Source organism: Grus americana, chromosome 7 (assembly GCF_028858705.1).
Source record: "Grus americana isolate bGruAme1 chromosome 7, bGruAme1.mat, whole genome shotgun sequence".
Lineage (NCBI taxonomy): Eukaryota > Metazoa > Chordata > Aves > Gruiformes > Gruidae > Grus > Grus americana.
This window is the reverse complement of record NC_072858.1, coordinates 40,472,676-40,498,145: the sequence shown is the minus strand read 5'-3', so window position 1 is coordinate 40,498,145 and position 25,470 is coordinate 40,472,676. Positions and strand designations below refer to the sequence as shown.

Genomic DNA, 25,470 nt, shown 5'->3' with positions numbered 1-25,470 from the left:
CACCAAACCGTGTATATTTTTCAGATGAGAAATATGAAAGAGGCTCTTTGAGCAGAAAGACCGTCAAAGGGATGCTTGTCCAGCCTCGACAGCTTCAAGAAACGGAGCGACTGGGTGGGATGTGTTTATACCGTCTTTACAGATTCTTCCCTCGGGCTCCTGGCAGAGGTCCTGGCCAGACCCCAGGAGCCGCCGCTATCGCCGCCTGGGATGTTCCTCCACTTTTCTCTTTTTGCCCCAATACCAGAAAGTCACGTGCAGTTCTTCTGGCCCGTTTGTGTCTGCTAGCAGCAGAGCAATTCCTCCCTTCCCAAAACACAAGCCCCTGGTGCTGCCCCATCCGCATTGGCAGGAGACGGGTCTCCTCGCTGGGGAGGCGCTCTCAGATGCCTCATCTCGTTACTCTTACTTCTTGTGTTATTTTTTTAATGGTGCCCCAAGCTGGCTTCTTCATTTATCAATGCCTTCCCTCCCCAGTTAGGGCAGGATTAAGACGCCTCCTTTGATGGGGTGTATTCCGTTTCCTTGTTCCTGGGGCTCCTTTAGGCAACGAGCTAGAACTGATTCGTAGGTCTCCTTAAAATGTGAGTATTTTACTGTGCTCACTACTGTTAGACACAAGGTTTCTTGGCAATGCTTTCATGATCTGGGCATGCCAATGAGGTGATGCGTCCCAGGATGAGCCTCGCACCCCCGGGAGAGGTTTGGGTTGTTTTCTCCTTTTCCTTTCACGAATAATCGGAGGCGTTTTACTTTGTGGCATTAAATTAGTTGTTCGAGCAACTGAATTTCAGGCTTCTGACCTGCATTAGACCCTTGTTAGTTTTCCATTCATCTCACCTAACGCACATCAACTCAAAATAGTACTTGCAAGTATTTTTTGTGGCTTTGAAATTGTTCTGAATAGATTCTTCCTTTAAGGAACTATTTCAGCTTTTGTCTTTTGTATGGACATTCAGTACTGTAATGAATACAATTCCTTGCTCTTGCAAGGTAAGTTTAATTAAAAACCTAGAAAAACTTCTGTGTCAGAGGAGTGTAAGAAGAGTAGAACTACCTTTATACAGAAGGGATGAATAAGAGATGACATAGTAAAGGTTATGTAAAATAGCAGTTAGCTTAAAAAGAGCATATCAGGACATCTAATTAGCAGGTTTTGTAGTACAGATGATGTGAATGTTTTGAAATTCCAAGGAAAAAAAACCGGATACAATTAAAGACTTTCATAATGCTTAATTAATCCTTGTCACGACTTCTCATTGAAGCCAAGAAGTCATGAGTCTTCAGAAGAGGGCTGAGATAGTTTTGGGAGGCAGCGGGAAGGTTGGGAATTGTGTTAGATAAAAACAAATGCCAATATATACCCTCAGCCAAACACTGTGGGCCTTAAGGGAATAAAACCACCCAGGCGGGGGTTATTCCTGAATAATTCATTAGGAGACAGGTAGTTGTCTTTGAAACGTTGGGTGACGGTGGTTGTTAGAGCAGGAGGTTGGATTACTCGGTTCTGGCAAGAAAAGTCCTGGGATCCTGCCTGGTATCTAATACAGATTATGGTTCTTAGCACTGGCTGATCGGTGTTGTCAGATCTTAAGTGTAAGGGTATTTGAGGCTGTAAGCCGTATGATGGAGCAGTGAGGATGAAATCCTCTCCATTGAAGTCAGCCGATGTTTGGCTTGAAGCTTTACAAGGGCCTCAGGGCTCGCACGAGTCGGCTACGCTCCGGTTGCCATTTCTTGGTACATATTCGTTGCTCTCCTGCTGCGATACGGGGTTGTCCCGGGGCGGGGGATCGCCCACAGCAGAAGATTCAGAGCAAAACCTGCCTGGGGTGGCCACGGGGGAAGCTTGGGGGTAGGACCAGCTCTTCCTCTGCATCACACGAATGAACGGCAGGGACAGCCAGCCCGTAGCACCGATGGGAATGGTCTCCCCTCGGTGTCCTTCAGACACCAAGGCCATCCCTTCCGTCAAAGAATAACAACAGCATAACGTGGGCAGTGCAATGAATCAACTCTTTTTTAATTCTATTTATTTTAAATAGACCATTTTGTTGACTCTGCAGAGCCCAGTCACTTCAGCGGGAGAAGGAGGCAGCCCACGTTCTCCAGTGTAACATACCGAACCCACGGTCAAACCAGTAGTGAATTCTGTTAACTAAAATTAAACATCAATGGTGTTATTCTATTTATTGGTTTCTTACTAAAGACTAACCGAAAGCGTGGTCATAATTTCCACTCGGTCATTTCTACAGTACACCTGCAGTGTTTCATTTTGTTTGCCCCCGTTTTTCCCGGATGTCTTCACCGTTGATGTTACTACCCCTACAGTTGGGTTCGCTGAGTTTTTAATCCTAGAGGCCATTTTATTCGGGTGGAAAAGAGCAGCGGTTGTTAATAACAATTTCCATCAGTTTCTTTTCGTAGTCATATCCGATCTTATCCAGGCATGTTTCATTCCTGTGCAAAGTGTATATAATTCCTTGGGATGTCCGGGGTTCTCATAGTTTATTGTAGAGAAAGCAGAACTACCTGGAGAACTTCCATTGAGTCGTGCCCTTCCTGCTTTGTTTCCTCCTCACGTAACCTGAATATATTTGCTTAAACAGCAGCCAAAGCCAGTTCTTTAAAAAGTAATACAGTTCTGAGACTTGCCCATTAATCTGTTTTTGAACGTTTTATCCATTTAGTATGAAAAAATGCCCATTTTTGGTAAGTCTGCAGCAGTCTTGATTCCAGAACGTGATTCAGGACCGGCCTGTACTTTGAGTACTGTGGAAGTGCAAGCAGTGCGTAGTTTTCCAAAGGAAAAGGGCTTCTCTCTCATGCAAAGAGCAGATTACCGTACCTGTACCTGCACCACGTGTAGGTGAGCATCCAGCATCACCTGCCAGGAAGCTTGGTAGATGCCTTCGAGGGGACACGCACGGGTGCAGCATCTCCCTGCGAGGTTTCTCATGCTTGCCAGCTCTCTCCGATGACAAATAATCCCAGATACACATGCGAGAGCATCTCTTGCTTTAAACGCTGCAGCGCGGTCAGGGATTTCCTTGCCTCCCCCGCTCCTCAGCCTGAGGCGCTGGGATGGGGTCTGGCGCCAAGGGGGAGAGGCTGGGGCGGGTAGAGCGTGGCGATAAGCGCGCCCTTCGCTGCCGTATCCATGGCAAAGCAGAGGCTCTTTTTCATGGAAAGATCACGCGCATCCAAATAAGAAATGGATTTTATTTACGGCCTGAAGAGAGCTCGAGCGTTGAAGCAGTTGTTGCCTTTGAGCAGCAGTTGCCCTCACTCCAGCCCAGGAACTTCTGCGCAATGGGGCTTCGTGGTGCACGTAACACAGGTGGCTTTCGTGACAAAATTCAAGTTAGAAGAGCTCGGGGAGGGAGAGGGGGGGAAAAAATGTGAAAGATCAAAATAAAGGTGAAATCTGGATCTACCTATGTGAGGTCGCAGTAATATGCTGCTAATTTCAGGCACTCACAAAAGTGCAGGTTTGACCTCTGCTTTAAGGACCGTTACCAACCGGTCTGCACCGCGGTGGGTGGAGGTGGTACAACCTCATCCTTCCTCGCGCACCTGCCACCATCTGGGCAAAACCCCCCCCCCGTTTGTAGCCCAGCACCGTGAGAAGGACCACGGCTGGGGTGTCCTGCTGCCATCCTGACAACGCACCCCAAACCTGTGAAGCAGTATGAAGCGCTGCCGTAGTGCCGGCGTTGAGCATAGCGCCGTGCCGAGTGCTGGGCATCCAAGCTCATCCTGCACTCCATCGTTAGGATTAGCATTAGGCCTGCTGGAGGTTTTTTGCCTTTTTTTTCCTCCTTCTTAATTCTCCTGCTCTCTGTGTATCGGGAAAAGCCACAGCTCTGGCCCAAGAATGCCAAAAAAAAAAAAAAAAAATTTAATATTTTCTGCTGTTTCTGTGGATGTGTTTTCATTTTTTATTGCTAAACATGATTTTTAACAGACTGTCCTAGTTTAGCAGCACGTGGATATAAACTGTACAGGGAGAAAAAGCATATTTAAATGTTTATCTGTCTCTGAACGCCGCATCTTTCCTTGGCCAGACATAAAATTTCTCCTTTGCACGGTATGAGGCGGCAAAATCCCCCTGGGGAGTTACCTTGGGAAGGGACCTACTGAGAAAACGGATTGCATTGGGATGAAGTCGTCACTGTACCGGTGCCATCGTTGTTAGAAACTGGCAACACAGACGTCTGAGAGCAGAGAAATTCCTTCTCGCTCCAGCTGCGAAATCCATCCCCTCTGCGTTGCTCCGTGCCGTAGCCCAAAACGGAGGCTGTGGGGGCCTCCTTCACGATTCGCGCTGTCCCCGGAGGGGTAAAACAGTTCACTGTGCTCCTTCGGATTAGTTACATGTGCTTTTCATCACCCCTTTTACACGATACGCTGACGAAACACAAGTAACTGGAAATGACTGTCTTCTCCCCGACGGTAATTTGCACAATAATCCCTGCAGAATCAAACCCAAGCGGAAGGCTGGTTCAATTTGAGTGGAAATTTTACGTCTCGGTGCTGCCAGTAAGGCCCTAAGGACACGACGGTGCCGCTGTGCCTTTGCCTGAGGCTTTCCCGGGCAGAGAAACAAACGGTTATTTGAATAAAATAACCTAAAAGCAAAACCGAGGTGATGAACTCTGGCTTACAGTGCGAGGCGATAAAAAGTCTCGGGTCCGATACCGCCGCCAGCGAGCGCTTGAGCTGAGGATGATTCACTCGGTGATCCTTAAAACACTTGGAGAGGCTTCACTGAGCACGTAAAAACTTGGAAAGATGCTAAAAGATTGCAGGGCCGTACGAGTTTTGCATTTCATTTTGAAATAATGCACCCATCGGGGCACGACTGTGGCGCTTGCTGCAGTTTTTAAGGAGTGAAAGCATCTTTTAACGTTCTGCTGATAAAGCTTTGCCGCGCTTTAACCACCGGCTGTAAGGGCAGCTCGTGATTGACCTGGCTTGGCGGAAAAGCAAACGCCGCTTAAAATCTGGGATGGGAAGACGGTTTTACAAGAGCGCTGTGCAAAATGATGCTTTATTGTCACGTGCGTCCTCGCAGCCGCACCGGAAGGACTTCCCCAGCTATATTAACATATAATATGTAATATTATATAACGCATGTACATAATACTTACGTTGCTCTTTGGTAAATATGTTTTTTCACGGAAAACTTTGCATTTCCCCCCCCTCTGTCTTGCTGCCTTTGCATGCGATGGAGAGAAATCGGATCAAGCTCAGATCTGAGCTTGAAGTTCCTAATTTTCAGCTGCTGGGTCCACAAGAAGAAAAGAAGCAAAAGAGGAAAAACTTTGTCCTTCAGCAGGCTGGGGGCGCGACGCCAGTATTCCAAATTCAGAGAATTAAGCCTTGCAGAGGATCAATAATGAATCTTTATTATTTAGTGCAACAGATGGAAAAAACCTGAACTTTTATTCTCTTTAATTGTTATGGAAGTATATATTATACCGCTGCTGATGTCAAAACGACGCTGTGTAAGTGACAGCAGTATATACGGTAAAGCCCAGAGAAAAATTGCAGTTTAACAGACGGTGCCGTGGTTTCAGGAGGAGACGTATCGAAGCCAAAATGTCGCAAACGTCTTTGAAGAGTGCAAAGACGAGCAGGGGAAAGGCGACCTCGGCGCCGCGTCCTGTGCCCCTGCACCCTCCCCGGCACCCCTCCGGCTCCGGGCTGGCACCGCTGAGGCTGCGGCTGCACGGGCCGGTGGTGAAACCCTGTCGGGAAGATCTGCGGGTTCCGCTCGAGACTGGCCACGACTTAAATTTGCTTTTATTTTTCCTCTTTCGCATCACCCTGAAATTGTGCCCTGCCTTGGATGGGGAGAAAACACTCAGAGAAGGGCTGAGCCGCTGAATCCATCAGGATTGTGCTGTGTCGCGAAGGATACGCACGTACGCACGTTTCTCTCGCCCTGCGTTGTGTTCAGAGAGCTCCCAGCATACGAGCGAGCCCGCAGCCGTGGCTGACCCAGCCAGGACGTCGCCCAGGCTTTGGGCCATGTCGGGGACTCCGCATCCCCAGGGATGTATTTCCATAGGTTGCCCAGGTAAATGGCTAGGAAGAAAACTTCTTTTTTTGGAAAAGAAGTTTGAAATTGTTTATTGAAATTGTTTATTTGCTTAAAGCAGTGATTTTGGTGTAGGGGGGTCCGACTCACGTACTGAAATGATCGATTTAAATAATTTCAGTCAACTTGTTATCAGAAGTACCAACCACAACGAACCCTTCAGATTTAAACTTTAACGATAATATCTCCATCCCCGTCCAGCTTTGACCCGTGAAATCCCAATTCTTTTCCTTCGGCTCCCACTGCTCTTCCCTGTTTCTCCAGGAGCATTTTGCTTCGGTTTCAGCCCTCCACCGCCTCACCTTCATCTGGAGTTTCGGATTCGGATGAATCCATTTCTCAAAGGAAATCTTGCCAGAAAGCATAAGAAGTTACGCCTTCGCTGAGGTTAAAGGAACCACTCGATGCTTTAACCGTCATTTTCTCATTGTCTAGCGCCTTTGCCAGGAGCTGGCACCAACTCCTCATTTTGATGGGATGGCTCCTCTCTAACACGCAATTAAAACGTTCTGCAATGACCGCAGAGTGCCCAGCACCCTCCGAGACCCTCACCTAGAGAGCTGTAGCTTATCGTCAGTCATTTGGAGGGCCCAGGCCTGGGTATCCCTGGTTTTAGCCGTGCCCCAATGTATATGACAATATATATTTTATAATCGACCTTAGTTGGTGCGCGTGCGTATTGTTGCCTTATAGTGCTGCTACTTTTTTTGCGTGTCAGCCAAAATCTTGGTGGCTTCTAGGATGATCGGTGATTGCATCGTGTGCTGTTACAGAGATAAAACGAAACCCCAGCTATAACATTTTATTATGAAAAAGTGTAAAACCAGAGGCAGTAAACTTTAATTGCAGCATAACTCCAGTTTAGCTGCTTTGATTGCGGTATAATATTTTATATCATTGAGTAGTCTTGGGAAAATCCCGTTACAGATAGCCGTACGCACATCTGTTTTCATAATCTTATTTACCATATTCCTTTATGGTTGTAGTTCTTGCACTCAGAGAATTAAGAGATTCTCCCGAAATCAGGCTTGACGGAAAATGTTACCTCCAACATCCAACACACGCTCTTTGCAGAGGGACGGGCAAGAAAACCTCTGCGTCGCCTCTGTATCTGTAATAACTCAGCTATTCACGGCGGAATTGGCTTTGTGCTATACATCCCATATACGTATTTTTCATCTCGGGGCACTCATAAATAGATCTCTTTGTTAACGTTGTCAAATCTTCCAGAATTCATACTGTTCCTTCGGTACCACGTCCGGAGGAGTTTAAGCGTAACAGGAGGTGATGCTCGCACCTGATTGTAAGGGTCTTATTGACATTTACCGCTCTACGGTGATTAGCCGTTATTAAAACATCTGGTTATCGTTAGGCAGGATAAATGTGAATATAAAGTATGAGGGGGGATTATAATTAGCGGTACGGAAGCGCATTGTCGTCTGCACTTAACTTTTCCTGAGCTGCGTGGTCCTTGTGAGGGGGCTGCTACACAGCTGTATGCATCACTAGGGGGTATGTTAAAATACACATTATATACTATATATTAATACGTAATTACATATAATATGTCTATAAAATGACATATCGCATGTATTATATATAACTATATGTCTAGCTATGTAATTTTGTGTACGTATAGTCTCATATATAACTACAGTTGTATGTATATATCTAAGTTGGGTTACGGGGGGTACCTTCAGGGGAATGTGACTTGTTCTGGGCTCGCTAGGTGAGGCTCTGGTCCTGGGCTCCCGTCAGGATTGCCGGCTGCGGAGATTTGTTTGGCCGGAACAATTTCTAGCGGCAATAAATGGATCTTCATTTCGGGTGAGAGGCACTAAACTACATTTGCCGTTGAGGGACCAAGTGAGAACGTTCCTAACGCGGCCCAGGCAGCACCGGCTCTTTGGGGGGCTGGTACCAAATCCGACATAGCGCTTCGTAAAGCATCTGGGGATCAGAGTATCTGGCTCCGTGGTACCTGTGTGGAGCTCAAAGTTAGGTGCTGTCTTTGCAGCTACACCTGAACCCATCACGGGAAGGAAAATCCACTGGGTGCCTTCATTGTGCACTGTCATAGAATGATAGAACGGTTTGGGTGGGTAGGGACCTCCCAGCCCATCCAGTCCCACCCCTGCTATGGGCAGGGACACCCTCCACCAGCCCAGGTTGCCCAAAGCCCCATCCAACCTGGCCTTGAACTCTGCCAGGGAGCCAGAGGCAGCCACAGCTTCTCTGGGCACCCTGTGCCAGGGCCTCAGCACCCTCACAGGGAAGGATTTCTGCCTCACATCTCATCTCCATCTCACCTCCTTCAGCTTCAGGCCATTCCCCTTGGCCTGTCACTCCCTGCCCTTGTCACCAGCCCCTCTCCAGCTTTCCTGGAGCCCCTTTAGGGACCGGAAAGTGCTCTAAGGTCTCCCCGGAGCCTTCTCTTCTCCAGGCTGAACAACCCCAACTCTCTCAGCCTGGCTCCATAGCAGAGGTGCTCCAGCCCTCGGATCATCTTCATGGCCTCCTCTGGACTTGCTCCAAACAGCTCCATGGCCTTCTTGTGCTGGGGACCCCCGAGCTGGATGCAGCACTGCAGGGGGGGTCTCACCAGAGCGGAGCAGAGGGGCAGAATCCCCTCCCTCGACCTGCTGGTCACGCTGCTGGGGATGCAGCCCAGGACACGGTTGGCTTTCTGGGCTGTGAGTGCACATTGCTGGGTTGTGTTGAGCTTCTCATCCCCCAACACCCCAAGTCCTTCTCCTCAGGGCTGCTCTCCATCCATTCCCTGCCCAGCCTGTAGTTGTGCTTGGGATTGCCCCGACCCACGTGCAGGACCTTGCACTTGGCCTTGTTGAATTTCATGTGGTTCTCCCAGTCCCACCTCTCGAGCCTGTCCAGGTCCCTCTGGGTGGCACCATGTTCCTGAACAACTAAGTTAGCTGCTTGTCATGGGGCGCCAATTTATGGCAGAGTGACACGGAGCCTGTAAACACATCTGATGGGCCAAGGATGAGGACTGCGGTTCGGATGCCGTGCTCTTGAATGCTGCGACGGACTCCAACGGGAATTTGGTCCCCGACGCTAATTGAACGTGTCCGTTAAGCTGGCCAGGATTGAGATTGGGATGAAACCTTTTCTTTTTCAGAGCTACTTGTTTGCAGAAGATGCTGAATCTGTTAAAATACACTGGGAAGCAGGAGCAGGCAGAATCATTTCTAGGAAAGGGGCCCTGTCTTCCAGAATTACACAAGACAATAGAAAAAAAGGTGGATTTAAGTATTTGTTGTCTTCTGAGTTACTCAGCTAGTGGTGCCGTCTTAACAGCCATGCCTTTGCTACAAAGACTGTATGAAAGAAATACAGATGAAAACTTTAATTTTACTCTAAGGGATGGCGGTACTTTGGAAAAAATACTTTGGATGAATGAATAAGATGTATTCATGGTACGTGTTCATGGTAGGGCACTGGGATGCTGTTGGATATTTTAGTCCAGACAAAAAAAAAAATTGTATAAACTCTTATTCATTATTTTCACGTTCACTGCATCTTTTTTTAAAAATACTCCATTATCGATGTTTTTGCCAGTCGTGACCGAGCGAGTTGCTTTTTTGCCTTGCGTGATAATTGTACGTTACACTGCATACAAACCATCCTGAAACGGCCAGGCAGGCTAAAACCCCCTATATATTTTTTTCACCTGGGTAGTAAAGCACAAGATCATCTTTCCCTGCTCTCAGTGAATTTACTAGGATTTTACTCAGATTTGAGTGACTCTACGTCAAGCCTCGTCATCATCAGCTGGGATGGTAGGAGACCATCCTTTTCAGTGAGTCGTGTCCCCCCCCCCGTTGAATAATATTAATTTCTTCCTTTAGGATAGAGCCCATCTAAAAATAAATTAATCCCCCGATTTTGCAGAAGACAATAAAAAACCCCAGAAAAATAGATCCCATTCATATTAATTGTCTCTTCCATTTCGAAGAGAGCAAAAGACTAATTTATTTTTTTTACAGAAATCTCTCATACTAAAGCTCTATAGGTCATTCTTTCCCTTCAGTTTGATTATAAATCTAAAAACGCTCCTCAAAAAGGAATTTCTGTCTTGAAAATGAGAAGAGGCTTTAAACGATGCGATGCATTCACTTAGTTCTGCAATGCAATTTGAGAAGAGAAATTTGAATTTGCACTTTGAAGGTCCTGCTAATGGGGTTAGGGATAAAAACTCATTAACCAGGGGGGTTGCGTACTAAAGGACCAGCAAAGAAAAGCCAAGTCATTCCTTGGATTTTTAGTTGTGAGAATATTTGTAAATATTTTTGCTGAAAGTCTTTTTGCTCATTTCTGTTCCCTGTAGTGAAAGGCGCTATGGGGATGGAATTTACTGCAATTACTCTCCGAAAAAAAAAAATAAAATAATACAAGTGCAGAGCTCTTTAGAGTAATTTTGTTTAATTAAACTGTTTCTCTAAGGAGAACCTCTATTAGAAAGTGTTTGTGTGGAGAGATTTATGTCTCAGCCACATCTAAGGTGGAAATCTGGACCATCTGGGGTTCTGCCCATCCAACTCCCTGTTTTCTTTGAGCATCTGTACTTTAATCAGTGGTAATCTGTTACGTTTGGGTTTACATCGGGACTTTGCTTTTTCAAATACGTGGTGGGGTATATGGTGCGTAATGTCAAAGTTCTGGAATTTATCGGAGACCTGAAAACTAAAATTGGTAAAAAGTTCTTCAAAATGTCCAGAATTGGTATGTGTTCAGTCGTGATGTGTAACAGGACTCGGGTCTGGGCAAGCTCTCAAGGTCACGGAGAAATTTGTCACGTACTTTGGGAGCAGGATGACCCCTTCATGAATTTTGCTGTCTCTGAAATAGGATAACGCGCTAAAAATTTCCCCGGATCGCTCGGTGTCGTAGGTGATGATGTGTCCCAGGTCGCGATGAACCCACCCCCTCTTCCTTGCCTGCTTTCAGCCTGCACCGACTTCTTCCCATCTCACCGTTGCTTTGAGGCTGCCTTTCCCAAAGCCCGTGCTCCACAGCTAAATCCGGGGATATTTCCGATCGTTTCAGTGCATGCTTAGTCCCTTGTCCAGCGGACGAGTTTTCGGTTACTGTTTTGAAGTGTGTACCCATTTTCATGCTTTCTCATGAATGAATTTGTTTGCCTCTGCAGTTCACAACAGGTTTTTTCAAATTTTGACATTTTGCTAATTACATTTTCCCCTTGTCTTGTTTTTTCCAGCTCTCGTAAATGTGAAACTTTGGGCTATTGATCGGCAATGTTTTCAAACAATAATGATGAGGACAGGCCTCATCAAGCATACTGAGTATATGGAATTTTTAAAAAGGTATGACACTTGTTTACTTTATCAAAAAATACAGTGAAACTGCCGTCCTCATCTTTTGCCTTTTTTTGCGAGTGCCGTGTTTGATTTGTTTCCTTCTCATCTCTTTTATTTTTTATTTTAATTTGCTGTTTAACCATCTGTAAGCCGTATCCTCCCGCCGAAAGGAGGGCGAGCCCCGGGAGGAGCCTGGCTGCGGTGTCGTTCCATTCCCGTTGGGAGTTACTCATTGGCAAAGAGTCACGCAGCCGAGGCGTAAGAGGAAAAGCTTTAATATGATTCATCCGAAGCTGACCTTACAAAAGAAACGACCCATTTGAAAACAACCACCACCCTCCCCAGGGAAAAATTGGGTTTGTAAACTGTTGTAGAAAGAAGCAAATCCATTCCAAGTGGGTTCTTGTGCTTCTAGAGGTAAAATGTGGGTTTCTAGAGAAGCAAAAGCTGTAGGTTGTAGTAAAATGTGGGTTAGAGGAGTAACAAGAAAGACCTAAAGCCAACTCTTTTACTCCTTAAATTCAACTCAGACTTTCCTTCGGTTCACGCTGCCATCTCGAACTGGAACAAATGCTCCTTACCAAAGCGATGTCCCGTATCCCAGTAAGGCAAACGTGCCATAGCAGTGGGGAACAGGCTGCGTTTCACGTCAGCAAAACAATCCCAAATAGAAGCTTAATGTCACCCAATTCTACAGAAAAAAATCGCCCAGGTCCATTCCATGTGATGCTGTAAGTAAATCCCATCTTTACTAAGATGTTACTACACCAGGCTCGTCCCAGACCAAAACGTTCCCCGCTGCATCGTTTCCCCCCAAAGCGACAACCCCTCGCTGTGCAAAAGCCGTGCGAGGGGTAAAATGATACCCGAGAGATGATTTCTCTCGACGGTAGATGGGGATGTGAGGAAATTCCTTCAGGTTTGGGCTCCTTTTCACCTCTCTCCAGGGGGAAGCTGTACTCGATCGCTTTCTTTTTTATTTTGGATGCGGCTAATTTTCAACATAGATGTTTTAGTGATTATTGCTTCATTTCCAGAAGTTGCTTCTTTTTTCCAAAGAGAAGTTTTCGTGGAAAAGATCTAGAAGATCTTACAGTTTGCAAACTAATGACTTGAGTAGTGGTCCACCCCCCTAAATAGGATTTTTTGGGTGAAAAATTAATCCCACGCAGCTATTTCAGATGACAGGTAAGAGCTCTCCCTGATGTGGACACACTAATTTTTACCCTGCCGTGTCACCTGCTCGATCTACTTTTGTTTCTGACCTGCTTTTTTTATGTGTTTTCAAACATAAGACTTCTCAAATTGGAAAAACACGCATACTACGTTCACTTGGACGTTCGGTAATGTGAACTCAAGGAGTAGCCCGTATTCATTCAACTTTAAATTAGTTTTTCTCCAGTTAGTATTGGAGGAAAAAGGGACTTAGAAAAAATATAATAATAATAGTAGTAGTAGTAATAATAATATAATAATAATAGCAGCAGCAGCTATTATTTAACCTATAATATATTTAATATATAGAAAAATAATACATAAATATACAAATACTAACTAAATCTCTGCGATGATACTGTCGTGGGGCTGTCCCGGAGGGTCACCACGGTCGCAGGTCTCCAGGCAAGGCATTAGGGATGGGGCAGGGCACGTGGAGCCAGGAAGGTGATCCCGCGGGACCGATACCCTGGGCACAAGCGTGGCTGTACCGCAGCTCGGCCGGCACCGTGGGCGAGGAGGAATTAATCGAAGCCGGGCACCATCAGCCGCTTAGATCTGGGGGCAGAGACCTGCCCAACTCACTACGCTGGTTCTTGGCTGGGTTGGCATCCCACCTCCTGGCCTCTCCTTGTGACCAGGAGCTTCCCCTGTGAGTCTTTCCAGTCATGAATAAAGCCAATAATAATGAAATAATGGAACTGAAAGAACTGGCCGGGTGGCACGACCTGTGATGAGGACAGGGTGTTTCCCTGGAGAGGACCAGGAGCTCCATGGAGATGTTCTGCTGCTCAGACATGGCATCAAAGTGCAGTCATCGACGTCTCGCTTTTCCCAGGTGTCTCAGTTTGTGGTTATTAACAAGCAAACGCAGGAGAGAAAACAAAACCTGTTGCCGTACCGAAAGGGTTTAAAAAATCATAAATTCAGACGCTAACAAGCGTTGGCCTTTCTTGTGTGCTGGTGAATGAAACCAAAGAAGGAATCTGAGATCAGTTCTGGGGGTTAGAGCCTCTGGCTGTCTTTCAAAGCAGAAACTATGCACACATTAAGCTCTTAAGCTTTGAGCTTTAATAGAGATTTTCTAAAAGATTGTCGAGATTAATTTGGATGCAGGTTCCACAGAGCCTGCCCAGCTTTAATTTTAAAGCAAATAGTGTGAGGAAGAAACCGAGAAGCGTTTTCTCACGCTGTGAGCTTCTTGGACACAGCCTATTACAGTGTGTCGAGCCGTGTATTAATGCTCGTTAGAAAGGCTGGAGGCAAGAAAATATTTTTTTTTCTTTAAATCTTACGGTTGGAATTTAGGAAAAGATTTTTTCCCTGCGCAACAATTGTAGCATGGGGCAGATAGCTGGAGGAAGGTCAATACGAAACGGGATCTACCCATCGTGTCTTCCACTTGGGCTCTCTGCATCAGTAGCTGTCTCAAGCTCAACCTAAAGTCCATTTATTACATTAAATGCTGACTTTTAAGCATGCTTTCCTTCCAAATCTTTTTAAGGAAAAATAGGTTAAATCTTGAAAACAAGGAGTATGTCAGTTGTTGCCCTTATTCTTTGGGGTTTTTTTTTTTTGCTTTCCTATATTAATAAGTGAATGAAAATGCTCTTGTTAAGAAATCACATGGAATAGAAACAAAGGTTTAAATGGTACCTGAGCAGAGTCAATGGGCTTGGACAACATTCTTTTCTGCTGACGTTGGTCTGAAAAAGTTACCCTTTCGAATCGTGTCGTTAGTCACAATAACGTAATGGTTGTTGTCTTCGAGAACATATTTTCACCTATGAACAAAATACAATAGAAATTAAGCTTTTGAGGGTGAAATAAGACTATTCATATATTCTCACTTATCTTGCCGAAAATAAGTGCAGTCTGAGCACCGACATCACCCGGGCTCCTTGTTGTCATCGTACCCCACATGCAGTGGTGTGGTTTTGCCGTGGTTTTCCCCAGGAGGAACATATTGATGACACAGGTTGGCTATTGTTTTCTTAGTTTCACCCTTTTATGCCCAGAGTGTGTATAGTCCTTTCCTTTCTTCTGAACGCCCTAAGAAAACCGTAGAAAGTGTGGTTCCTGGCTAAGAAATCCAGGTCTACCTTCCTAATGGGTCCTGGGCCAGAAGGCGGTCTCCTGGTTTGCTCCAAGGAGCAGTAGTACGGAGTTTTCATGGGCTTGCGAAACTTGAGATAAGTCTTCGGACTTCTAGAAATCAGCTGCACTATACTGGAGGAAGGAGCGAGTGAACATCCTCTTTTTCGCAGTATTTCTGAGGAACCGGTCTGTGTATCCCTTTCTGCTGCTTGTAAAGTCAACGGCTGGTCCTTGACGTGAGCCAAAGATGGCCTCATTCCCTAGCAGCACCTGCTTCAAGGAGGGGATGGAACATCCAGGCTGGTTTTTGATGAAGGACAAATCACAGCAATGATTCCCTTTGAAACACCAATTTTCGGTAGCTCATTACGTGGCTAAATCAATGCTAGATCAAGCGAGTTCGTAGTGCGGTTAACAGTAAAAAGTCAAAATAGAATATTGTGCTGTAGGTTTCGTAACTCCGTAGGGTATAGGGTGTTTTAGCTGAACATTTATTTAGTTTTTGCCCAACTTAGTGTTTTCTATATATCATGGAATGTATTTGCCCTTATGCAAGCAGGAAGGAGCGTCATTCTGCAGTACAGCTATGCGAAAATCACTGTACATCTCACTGCGGTGTTCCCGGTTACAGCGTTGGGATGATTTCCTTCTCGAGCCTGTGCTAAAAATAATTCCATTTAAGCAAGATCAGAATATTTCAGTTCAGGAAACTGCTATTTATAAAATAAATTTGTCCAGGAAATAAAAGATGGGAAAAAGCCTTATGCTGTGGCAAATGTAATGATTTCCTGCTAAAGCATAAAAGTTTAAAGACCAGAATGCCTCGCAAGAGTAAATATTGCTTTTTTTTTTTTTTTTTTTTTTTTACAAAAATCCTTCCTAAATGTTCCATGAAAGAGGCCTCATGTTCCAGTCTACCGTATAAACTCCGATTCATCCAAGACCCTGGAACAGATCAGGAGAACAAATGACGAATACTCTGTCGCCTCGGAGGCAGGAGCTAGCTTTAGAAGCGGAAACTTAAAGGAAGTGCACACATAAACACACTATCTTGAACCTTATAAATAAAACCTCCGTAGTGCTAATAGAAAGAAAATTAAAGTATTTTGTTAACCCAAGCTTTTAACTTAATGTTAATGCCAAAAACTTTCATCTGGCTGAAGAAATGCCCGCTCTTCAACCTTTACCGCGTTGTTGGAGCCTCTGGCTTGATCTCAAGTCCCGTTGACGGTTTTAGCCGACTCCAGACCGGCCCAAGTGGGAAGCTGCGATCTGGGCAGGCACGGCAGGGCTGAGCTGGTCACGTCTACGCAATGGGAGTTTATGCGCTCGCGGCTTGTCTGCGTGCGGAATTAGGCTGGCAAAGTTTTTTGTGCGTGGCCGCGTATTTAATGGTGGCGACGCGTACAGAAATTGGTCGGTGTTGAGTCGCGTGATGATTTTAGAGGGAAGGTTTCGCATTTCGTGCAAGTTGTTTGTCGGTGAGAGGAAAGCAAATGCAAAAATGTGCGTAGCTTCGTTAAATGACTGTGTCTTTGAAAGATTGCCTGCGGTTTCGCATGAAACGTTTCCCCAAGTGCATCTTAGGGTGAAATTATACTGGATAGAAGTGGGAGAGAAATTAAGGGAGCGAGGCAAGAGGAGGAGAGTTTGGAAAAAAAGAGAGTTGGAGACTGATGGTGAGTTGGTGAAGTACGTACATTAAGATGGTTTCAGCTGACTGAATCTGCAAAACAAGTTTCGGCTTAAAGATGACGATTGCTGTGGAGCACTGGAATGTAGGCAAAGCAAAGAGGGGGTAGCAGAGAAAGAGGAAAAGGGAAATTATTTCTGTAAGGCAAATAAATGCATCTATTCTTAATGCAAAGGTAAATCTAAGAACAGATACACTGGTTCAAACCGGCATCCTTTTCATCCCAAGATGTTGCTCAAGGCCAAAATGGAGAGGACCATCCCCACCAGGATGCGTGTCCACTCCAGGACTTTGAAGGCCAAGAGCATCGTCTTGAAGGGTGTTCACAACCACAGGATCTGCCATCACCCACCTTTAAGATGTCCAAATTTTCAGACAGTTCAAGGGGTGTTTCTAGGGGGAACAAGCTGGACTGTTAAGTCATGATCAGGTTCTATCTGACCTCAGTTAGCCGCTTTTACTTTCCCCGTCGCTGTCCAGACCGACACCACCAGTTCAGACGTGCGATCCATGAACCGCGCTATTGATACGGTGACAGGAAAGCTTATGTCCAGATTATGGTCTGCTGCATGGAGCCAGGAAGGCAGGAGATATCCAGACATGCCTCTCAGGAGCTGTAGGGGAGATGACAAAACCTGAAAATCGGCTCACCTTCCCGTGCCATGCCCCATACTGACCACGATAAGCAGCCCAGGAAAGAGTAAAACCCGGGAGAGGCAACAGATACGTAATCTGTCTGCTTTGCAGCTGAGCTGGCTTTCTGACTCCTGTTTGTGGAAAGCTCTGAATCGTTTCTTTCTTCTGAAGCATTCACACGAGACATTTTTCAGCCCTCTCTTTCCTGTTAGCATAACTCGAGCGAGGCGGATCGTATGCCACCCACAATTTTACTCCAATTTGCAGAGCTGTCAAATAGTATCTTCCTTTCTCTCTGAAGCTGCACGGTTCCTGCTATCGCCTCACGCTGCATGAAGCCCACAGGTCTGCTTAGAGAGGGAAGATTGAAGGACTGATCTGCGTTAGAGCACGTCTGTTAGGTGGCAATTTTAGGTGGAAAGCGTAAGTGGACGGACTCTTTCCACATCTTAGGAAGGGCCGGCTTTGAAGAGGGCACCTGGAAACAGTGGGGACTCTTTCACAGCAAATGTCCACCTAGGCCGTTCTTGGCTGAGGCCTACAGCCACCTTGAGTCCACAGCAGGGGTTAAAATTACCCTGTTTTCGTAATTGTGAGCAGGATAGGCAAGAGGGACTATCAAGCAGGCAGAAAATCCACTCAGCTTTGAGCACAGTTAGCGCCCAAGGTTTCATGGTGTTATAGGACTCCTCGCTGATCCTCAATATGAAGAATGAGTCCATACTTGTTTGCAACACATCAAAAGAAAATTTCTATATGCTGTCCCTTTCAGTTGGTTTGTTGTTTTTTAAGATGAGGTGGAAGTGCAGCGTAGCCATTGGCTCTCTGAAGGTCACGTCAAACTCACCATGCCGGGAGGAGCTACACTGGGTTGTACCTGGAGCTTTAGTGGGGCGGGCTAAGATGACTGGAGAGAGTTTGCGAGACTGAAACTTCAGTCTTCTAAAGTCTGGTTAGATAAATCATGTGTTAAACCTTCTGCATTTTGGTTAGATAGATAAATGATGCCTTTACAGCTAGCACTGGGGAAAATAGACATTTTAGAAATTCAAAAATAGACACTTCTGCAATTCATCCAAACTGCCGGGAATCTGTGCCCGGGTCAGCAGGGTGCAGCTCGTGGGCAGCCACGGACCCCCGAGCCCCCCCGGGTAAAAGCGGGAGGGAGCAACAGCGGGTTGGAGACGGGCGGGCGGCCGAGGTGGACGCGGCGGGGAAGAGCGTTAATGAGTTAGCGCGGCAGGGAGGAGGGCGGCAGGCTCTGGGATGCAAACCGGAGAGTAAATGAGATGTCAGGAAGCGAACGAGGGGTGGGCTGAGGGTGGCGAGAAGGAAGAGGCTGTTGTATTTCCTTGGGCAGGTGCGGGGAGGGTTCAGGGGTGGCTTTATGGGAGAAGCCGAGCGTAAGGCTGCAGGCAGTGAAGGCACGTGGGGTGCCCACAGGAGCTCTCTGGAGGTCCTTGCGCCTCCCGGGCTCCTGCAGAAAGCATGAAGACAGCCTGCGATACAGGTTTTGTGGTATTTCAGTAGCCCCGCGTGAAAAAAAAAAAAAAAAGCTGTGTTTCGGCTTTGGAGATCGCACAAAATCTTGTCTGTCTGGTCTGTTTGTTTTTTAACCGCATTGCTTTAAATTGTTTGTGCCGGGGACACTTGAGGATATCTCGAAGGAAGTTTCTGTTTGCAGGTGGCTGAGCGTGCGGAGGTGGTTTCACCACGCCGTGGTGCTCAGGCAGGCGCTGAAGCAGAACTGAAATGATGCGCCACGGTATCAAACTGTCAATTTTCTTCTGCCCTTTAAGAAGAAAAATAGTCTTTCTCATCTTTCGGTGGAGAGAAGGCCAGGTTAAGATTTTTTTTTTTAAAATACTTTTTGTAATGAGCGATGCCACAGTCGAGACTCCATAATCCCTTGTGAATGCTGTTAATGCGTATGAAGGGGCTGGGGCAGATATTTTTTAAGTGATAGAATTTTAATATTGACCAAGCATGTTGTGATTTAAGGACAATCTTTATCGGAGGCAATGCACCACAAGGAAAAGGGAGGAGAAGTAAAAAGGAGGCGAAAGTCTCGTGTTCCCGTTGATTCAGAGCATGAGGAAGGGGGAGAAGTAATTGCTGGTTTGTTCGCGTGGCGGCGTTTCCATCCAGGCAGCTCCAGTAGCCCCAGGAAGCGCATTAAGGGGTCGAAGGCAGCAGCCCCTGAACTGCCTTGCCGATGGCATTGGTTGTATTTGAAATGTGGATTGATACATAAGGGAGTAAGTCTATATCTCATTTTAATGTTGTTGAATCTTTGACTCACAGGACGGTTTGGGTGGGAAGGGACCTCCCAGCCCATCCAGTCCCACCCCTGCCATGGGCAGGGACACCCTCCACCAGCCCAGCTTGCCCAAAGCCCCATCCAACCTGGCCTTGAACACTGCCAGGGAGCCAGGGGCAGCCACAGCTTCTCTGGGCACCCTGTGCCAGGGCCTCACCACCCTCACAGGGAAGGATTTCTGCCTCACATCCCATCTCCATCTCCTCTCCTAGTGTAGTCTAACCTAGAGAAGACAATGGAGTAACATGGTCACAGTTTATACAAGTCTTTGCAGGGAAAAGTCTTTAATAAAAGGCTCTTAAAAAAAGGAAGGAACGTGGCCAGAAGTTGAGCTAGGATAGCAATAAGCCTGGTGTTCTGACAAAGGTAATTCTTAACTATTGAAAGGACATGAAAAAGATTATGATGGATTGTATCCTTCATTTCAAGATCAAGTTTTAATATTTTTCAAAAAAATTGCGTTCTGCTTTAAGCAGTTATTCAAAACGTCCTAAGTCCTGTGTTACACCAGGAATCAGAGTACATGGTTTGTTAACTGACTTTTATAATTTACTGATCTGCTATTTGTAATTGAACTGATACCCATGGAGAATGATTCCTACAAGTTTTGATACTAGTTTTAAAGTTCAGGAGGAATCACAGAAAACTGAGTCCTGCAGCCTTTATCCAGGCGAAATGCAACAGTCTTTACTCCCTCATTTATAAACCAGTGCTGATACGGTTTACTGGCAACGCAGAAGATAGCAAGAGGTGTGCTGCTCGTCCATTTATCTCGCTTTTATGGCCACAGATGTTCCCGGTTTGTCATGCTGCCTGTGTGCCCACACGAAACATCGCTCACTGATGGTTTGACCAAGGTGGCTGAACTGGGGCAAGTGTCCTGAGCTCCCATCTGAAGAGGTCAAAGCCCTTCAGCTCCTTTTAAGTAAGTGATCAGTATGGGATTATCAATCCGTTAATCGGTAGGTTGGAAATCAAAGGAAAGGCACAAGCACAGCAGACCAAGGAGGTGGGTTTGCATCTGAGTGCTCTCGAGGTCTCAGCAAGGTGGACTCGCTTTGCTGGGTGGAAAGCAAAGGCGCCGTGGTATGTTTGAAGATCCAGGTCTGTTTCTTAACCTTCTTTTTTAAAGATAAGTTTTCCATGAGCCATTTAACGCTCTTCTCTCATGGGCCCCGAAGCCGGTCTTGGAGCCCTTGGTTCGTGTGCAGCCATTTGATAGTCGCAGACATTTCAGAGCTCGTCCTTGTGTCTGACATTTCTCACAAAACCACGTTTATCCACCTATCCAACACGTTATCGCACCTGACAGCCCCTATTCTTGTGCCTGTTTTCATGCTCAAATTACAAATAGATACCTACCAAAGCATCTGACCGTCTCCTGTCCTCAAAGGAGTCATTCAGCGATACGCAGGAGAAGGATTTCAATAGTGAAAGGTGTCTGCTTTAAAATATTTTGCTTTTTCACCTGGCAAACTGAGACTGCTCTTCTCAGTGGCAGCCACTCCAAAACTTTTTATGTACTGCATTTAGAAATGCAGTTGGAGGCTTCCGACCTTCATTTCCTTTTGCTCTGCTAATAATCAGATATTAACGTGTATCAGCTCCTATGTGAAAGGAGGTTTTTTTTGTTTGGGGTTTTTGTTTTGTTTTGTTTTAAATGAATGAGTAACCTGAGCATTCCTTGACAGGCTGAAATTTAGCTTCGGTATCTTTCTTTTTGGCCCCTCTTCTAGGAGACGCCTGAATTTCACTGTGAGGTATTTGACCGCTTATGGAAGCCCTCAGCTCCTTGGCTTCTCAGAAGACTTGGGAATAAACAACATTTTTACATGCCTTAAATTATCTAACAGATTTTCAAATCCAATTGATTAAAAGGACCTTCACTTGCAAACGAAGCATTTATCAGCATTTGATGCTGATAAATATTTTGCTCTCATTTGCCCAAACGAGGCAGCTTTAGAGGTGCATGAACAGTCTACCAACTTGCCCCCTGAACCGTGAGGTACTGAAAAGTGGGCTGTAAGCAACACCCTAGATGTTCTTCATTAGTTATTCCGTACGCAGCATGGCTTCCAGAAATCCCTGTCAGGCCATTATTGCTTTTCCTCTTTTGGTCCAAAATGATGGTTAAATAAGCAGCGGACCAGTCGTGGTAAATGAATCCCAGTGTTCTTCACCGACGGTGGTTTATTAACCATGAACGTCCATGGCAGAGAAACGCTCTTGCCAGTGCTGGCATGCGAGCGTTGGGTCTGGCCGGGGTCAGTCGTGCCTTTGGGTTGTGGTTGCCGGGAGTTTTTCTCCTTGCAAAACTCTTCGTTGTCTTGAGTTGGTAATTGGAAAACCAACTGAGGTGTCCACTGGAAACAAAACTCATAGAGACTTACTCGCAGGCTCCAAGGAAACCGTGCTTGTCTGCGTGCAAGTTGAACTGCTTAAAATATGTGCAGTGTTAGGGAGAGAAAATAGTAGAAAAAGTGCCTTTTTTCCCACAGCTGGTGGAAAAGTTTGAGTACAGACTAATTGCTAGAAGGATATCTTAGGCTTCGTGTTTGAAAACTGTGTATCCAAACTGCCTTTTGATCCTAATGAAAAATCTGAGTTTGCCTGCAAATACACAATGCCAAGCAAAGCGTTTTGGCAAACCATTTATTTGATGAAAAATGCAGCTTTAGGGCTGAATAATTTGTTGACAGAATATTTCAGTAATAATGAAAGAAATTTCTGCTCAGTCGGTGACGGATTCCTTGCACGATGAAATGACTACCAGGATAAGGGGAGAGCAGCGGGTGTCATTCGTGTTGGGTTTGGAAAGGCTTTTGACACTGTTGCCTGCAGCGTTGTCATTTGGCAGCTGAGGACGAACGGGCTGGACGCACGGATGGTTAGATGGGTTGAAAGTTGGCAGGACCGTTGGGCTTGAAGAGAGGTAATTAACGGCTTTGATGCTTAGCTGGTGCCAGTGGAAAGCAGAGTACGTTAGGGGTTGGTACTGGGGCAGGTATCTCCGTTGACAGTCCCATTGGTGGGACAGAGTCATCTTCAGCAAATGTCCATCCAGGGATAAATTCGGGGAAAGGGGCTGTTGGTGCCTAGCCAGACTGGAGCTTCGTTTGAAAGAGACCTTGAGAAATCTGTTGGGTCAAAATCCGTTGGGTCAAAATGACCCTCAGGAAACTCAACACGGAGTACAGGGCAGAGGTTCTGTTTCTGGGATGCAATAACCCCACGCATCAGCAGAGGCTGCGCACTGACTGGCTGGACCGGAGGTCTATAGCAAAGGACCTGGGCCATACAGTGGGGGACAAGTTGAGTAGAAGCCACCAGCATGCTGTCACCATGAACAGTCCATCAGGAAGAGCATGGTGGCAGGTCAAGGTAAGCATTTAAGTCCTTCTGCATGGTGCTGGAGAGGCCACACCTGGAGGAACGTGTTTTGGGCCCAGATGCACCTCTGAAGATTGACACAGAGGGGGTTAAGAGGGGATTTAAGAGCAGTCCTCCAGTACTGCAGGGACAGTTTCAAAGGTACGGAGTCGGACTCTTCTTGGCACTAAGGAGCAACAGCCATGAGTTGAGGTTTGGGAGGTTTGGGCTGGACAAGAGAGCAAATACCTTTCCTGGAAAGATGGTGCAGGTCAGGACAGGTCACCAGAGAGGTGGGGGGATCTCTGTCCTCAAGAGGAGGACATGTCAAAGTATGTGTTTGTTTGAGGATACTGTTGTGGAAGGATTTCACGAGGAATCTAGGGGGCCAGGTTTGGATTTCTTGGTGCCTCTTTGTGTTTCGGTGTCGCGGTTGGACAACTGGCAGTAAAATGTAACCTGTACGTTAAAAATTGACTGTTAAATAAATATAGCTGAGACTTTTGCAGTCAGTAGCCTTGATTTAAAAAAAAAAAAAAAAAAAAACAAACAAACAAACAAACGGGGGTTGTGTATGCCTGAGTAGTTAAAAACCTGGTCTTTTTATTTCAAGTTTAGCTGTTTGTCAAGGCAGAATACCACAGCAAGAAGTAATACTTCACATGATGACCACCACATATAAGAAAAATAGGTCAGGCAGGATCAGCTTCATTTCCATGGCAACTGCTTCATCGCTCATGGAAAAGGCTACCTTGATGCCTACGTGCTGTTTCTTTACATTAGTTTCATTGCCGGCTCTTAAACGGGCGTATTTTTCTGGTGACCTGATGGCCATGGAAATGACAACAAACAGCGGTTACCTTTCTGATAGCCCGCGTATAGTTCGACATCATATTTTAGGCTCTTTCCTATATTTCTGCACGCTCGGGGTTGCGGTTTGCCAGCGCACGCGGTTTCAGCCGAGGGGCGTCTGGGGGTGTCCTCCTCCCGGCCGTGGTGGCACCACCGCAGCTCGGTGGGAATCTCGAGCCGTAGCTGTTTGTAGCCATCCTGACGTAAGGACTGCGAGGATTGTTGGGTGGGGTTTTCCTATTCAGGGATCGGGGGAAACATTGATGCACTCGAGGAGGTCACAGTGGCAACAGAGCTTACATATATTTGAGTTTTATCCTTTTGTTTATCGCATCTGGAACTGAACGGACGTGATAAAATTCCTCAAGCCGTAGCAGTGTGTGCAAGAAAGCCGTCTGAGGCTTCGAAGTCTGTACTGAGCCGCTGTGGGATGAAATTTCGCTTGACTTGCAGAGTGGGTTTGATGCAAGACCTTGGCGAGCAACTTCCACACGCTTTACAGGAGTGAAACACAGAGTAATTTTATTATCAGGCTTGTTACATTGCTTTGACAAATTCAAGTTGCCACTAATGGATTCTGCTGCGGCGGTGAGTCCTAAGCATCGAGACACAGCCAGGAGAGTTGAGATCTGGAAAGGAAAGGAAAACATGAGTAAAATTTGAAACCTCGGAGGGCAAATGGTAAATATTAAATGTTTGATGACTGTGTCTCGGCTGACGGTGTATAGCTGGTCCCTGAATTCATGCTTTGGGCTCCATTATAAAGGGTCCTTCAGAAACACAGATCTAAACCGGATCGCCTGGGCTGAAGGAAGTGCGGCCGGAATCAAAGCATTGGGACTTCAATTGTCGTGGCTGGGGAAGAGAGGAAAACTTGGGAGAGCTGGAGTTACGCCCCGTCGAGTAATGTGGTGCCAGTCCTCCTTCTGAGAAAGAAACGGTCGCGGGGTAGGGGGGATATTGGCGACGCCTCTGTCTGCCAGCCACCACCTTCCTCCAACAGGGTCGGTAACAAAGGCCGTGGCAGAAGCTGAAGAAAGGTGTTATTTCTTCACGTTATCTAATTGACATTTATTTTCTGTGAATCGGCATTATCCAATACAGATTCACAAGTGGGGGCATTTTGATAACTGTTACTTCCATGCATTTAGACAGATTATGAAGAAGTGTTTGTTCTCTCTGCTGGAGAAGGCTGGCTGGTACTTTTGAAGAGAACCACAGTGAAAAAAAACAACAACCCCAAAACCCAACCGCCCATATGGTTTTGTAAGCAAACTTGCATATCAAAGGCTTAGCCTTCATTTCATCTTTCCTTATGGATGGCTGACAATTATCACATTGCCCGGCTAACCTAGCTGTGGATGAGGGAACAGACTGATGGAAAAATGGAAATTGATGTGCCACTCATCCCTGAAATCTTTTTCTGGGGCTTTATTTTGTTGGGTTTGGTTTTTTTTCCGGGCCATTTGGTAAACCTTTGCGAAAAATGTACTTCAACAAGAACAAAGATTTCGTCAAGAGTCTGATTAGCTGTCACTTCAGTTAACTCTTAATAAACACAAAACCCTTCAGATGTTCTCATTTGAATAAAGATCACATAATCATGTTTCGCTGATTGGAAATCCTTTGGGGATTAATATTTGTCGGTCTATGTTTGTTCAAGCAAAAATGAAATAGTGTTCGCTGGCTCTTAGGAGCTTTGAAATGAAAGGAGTTATTACTTCCTCTGCAAATTGGAACCATGCATATGGGAGCATAAAACGCATGAGTTGGTCTAGATCCTTCTGAAGGGGTGATTTTCATCTTCGTTAGTAATCTGGATGCAACAGTTGCTGACTGCAAA

At 46.0% G+C, this 25,470-nt stretch overlaps 1 protein-coding gene across 2 annotated transcripts in view; it reads left to right on the top strand.

Moving 5' to 3' along the window:
* Window positions 1–25,470, top strand: part of PRKG1 (protein kinase cGMP-dependent 1) — a 494,892-nt gene that overhangs the window by 303,042 nt on the left and 166,380 nt on the right. For both annotated transcript variants that reach the window (XM_054832400.1, XM_054832399.1), the window contains exon 4: window positions 11,346–11,451. In XM_054832400.1, coding sequence (XP_054688375.1) covers window positions 11,346–11,451 — 106 coding nt within the window. The remainder of the gene's footprint in view (window positions 1–11,345; window positions 11,452–25,470) is intronic.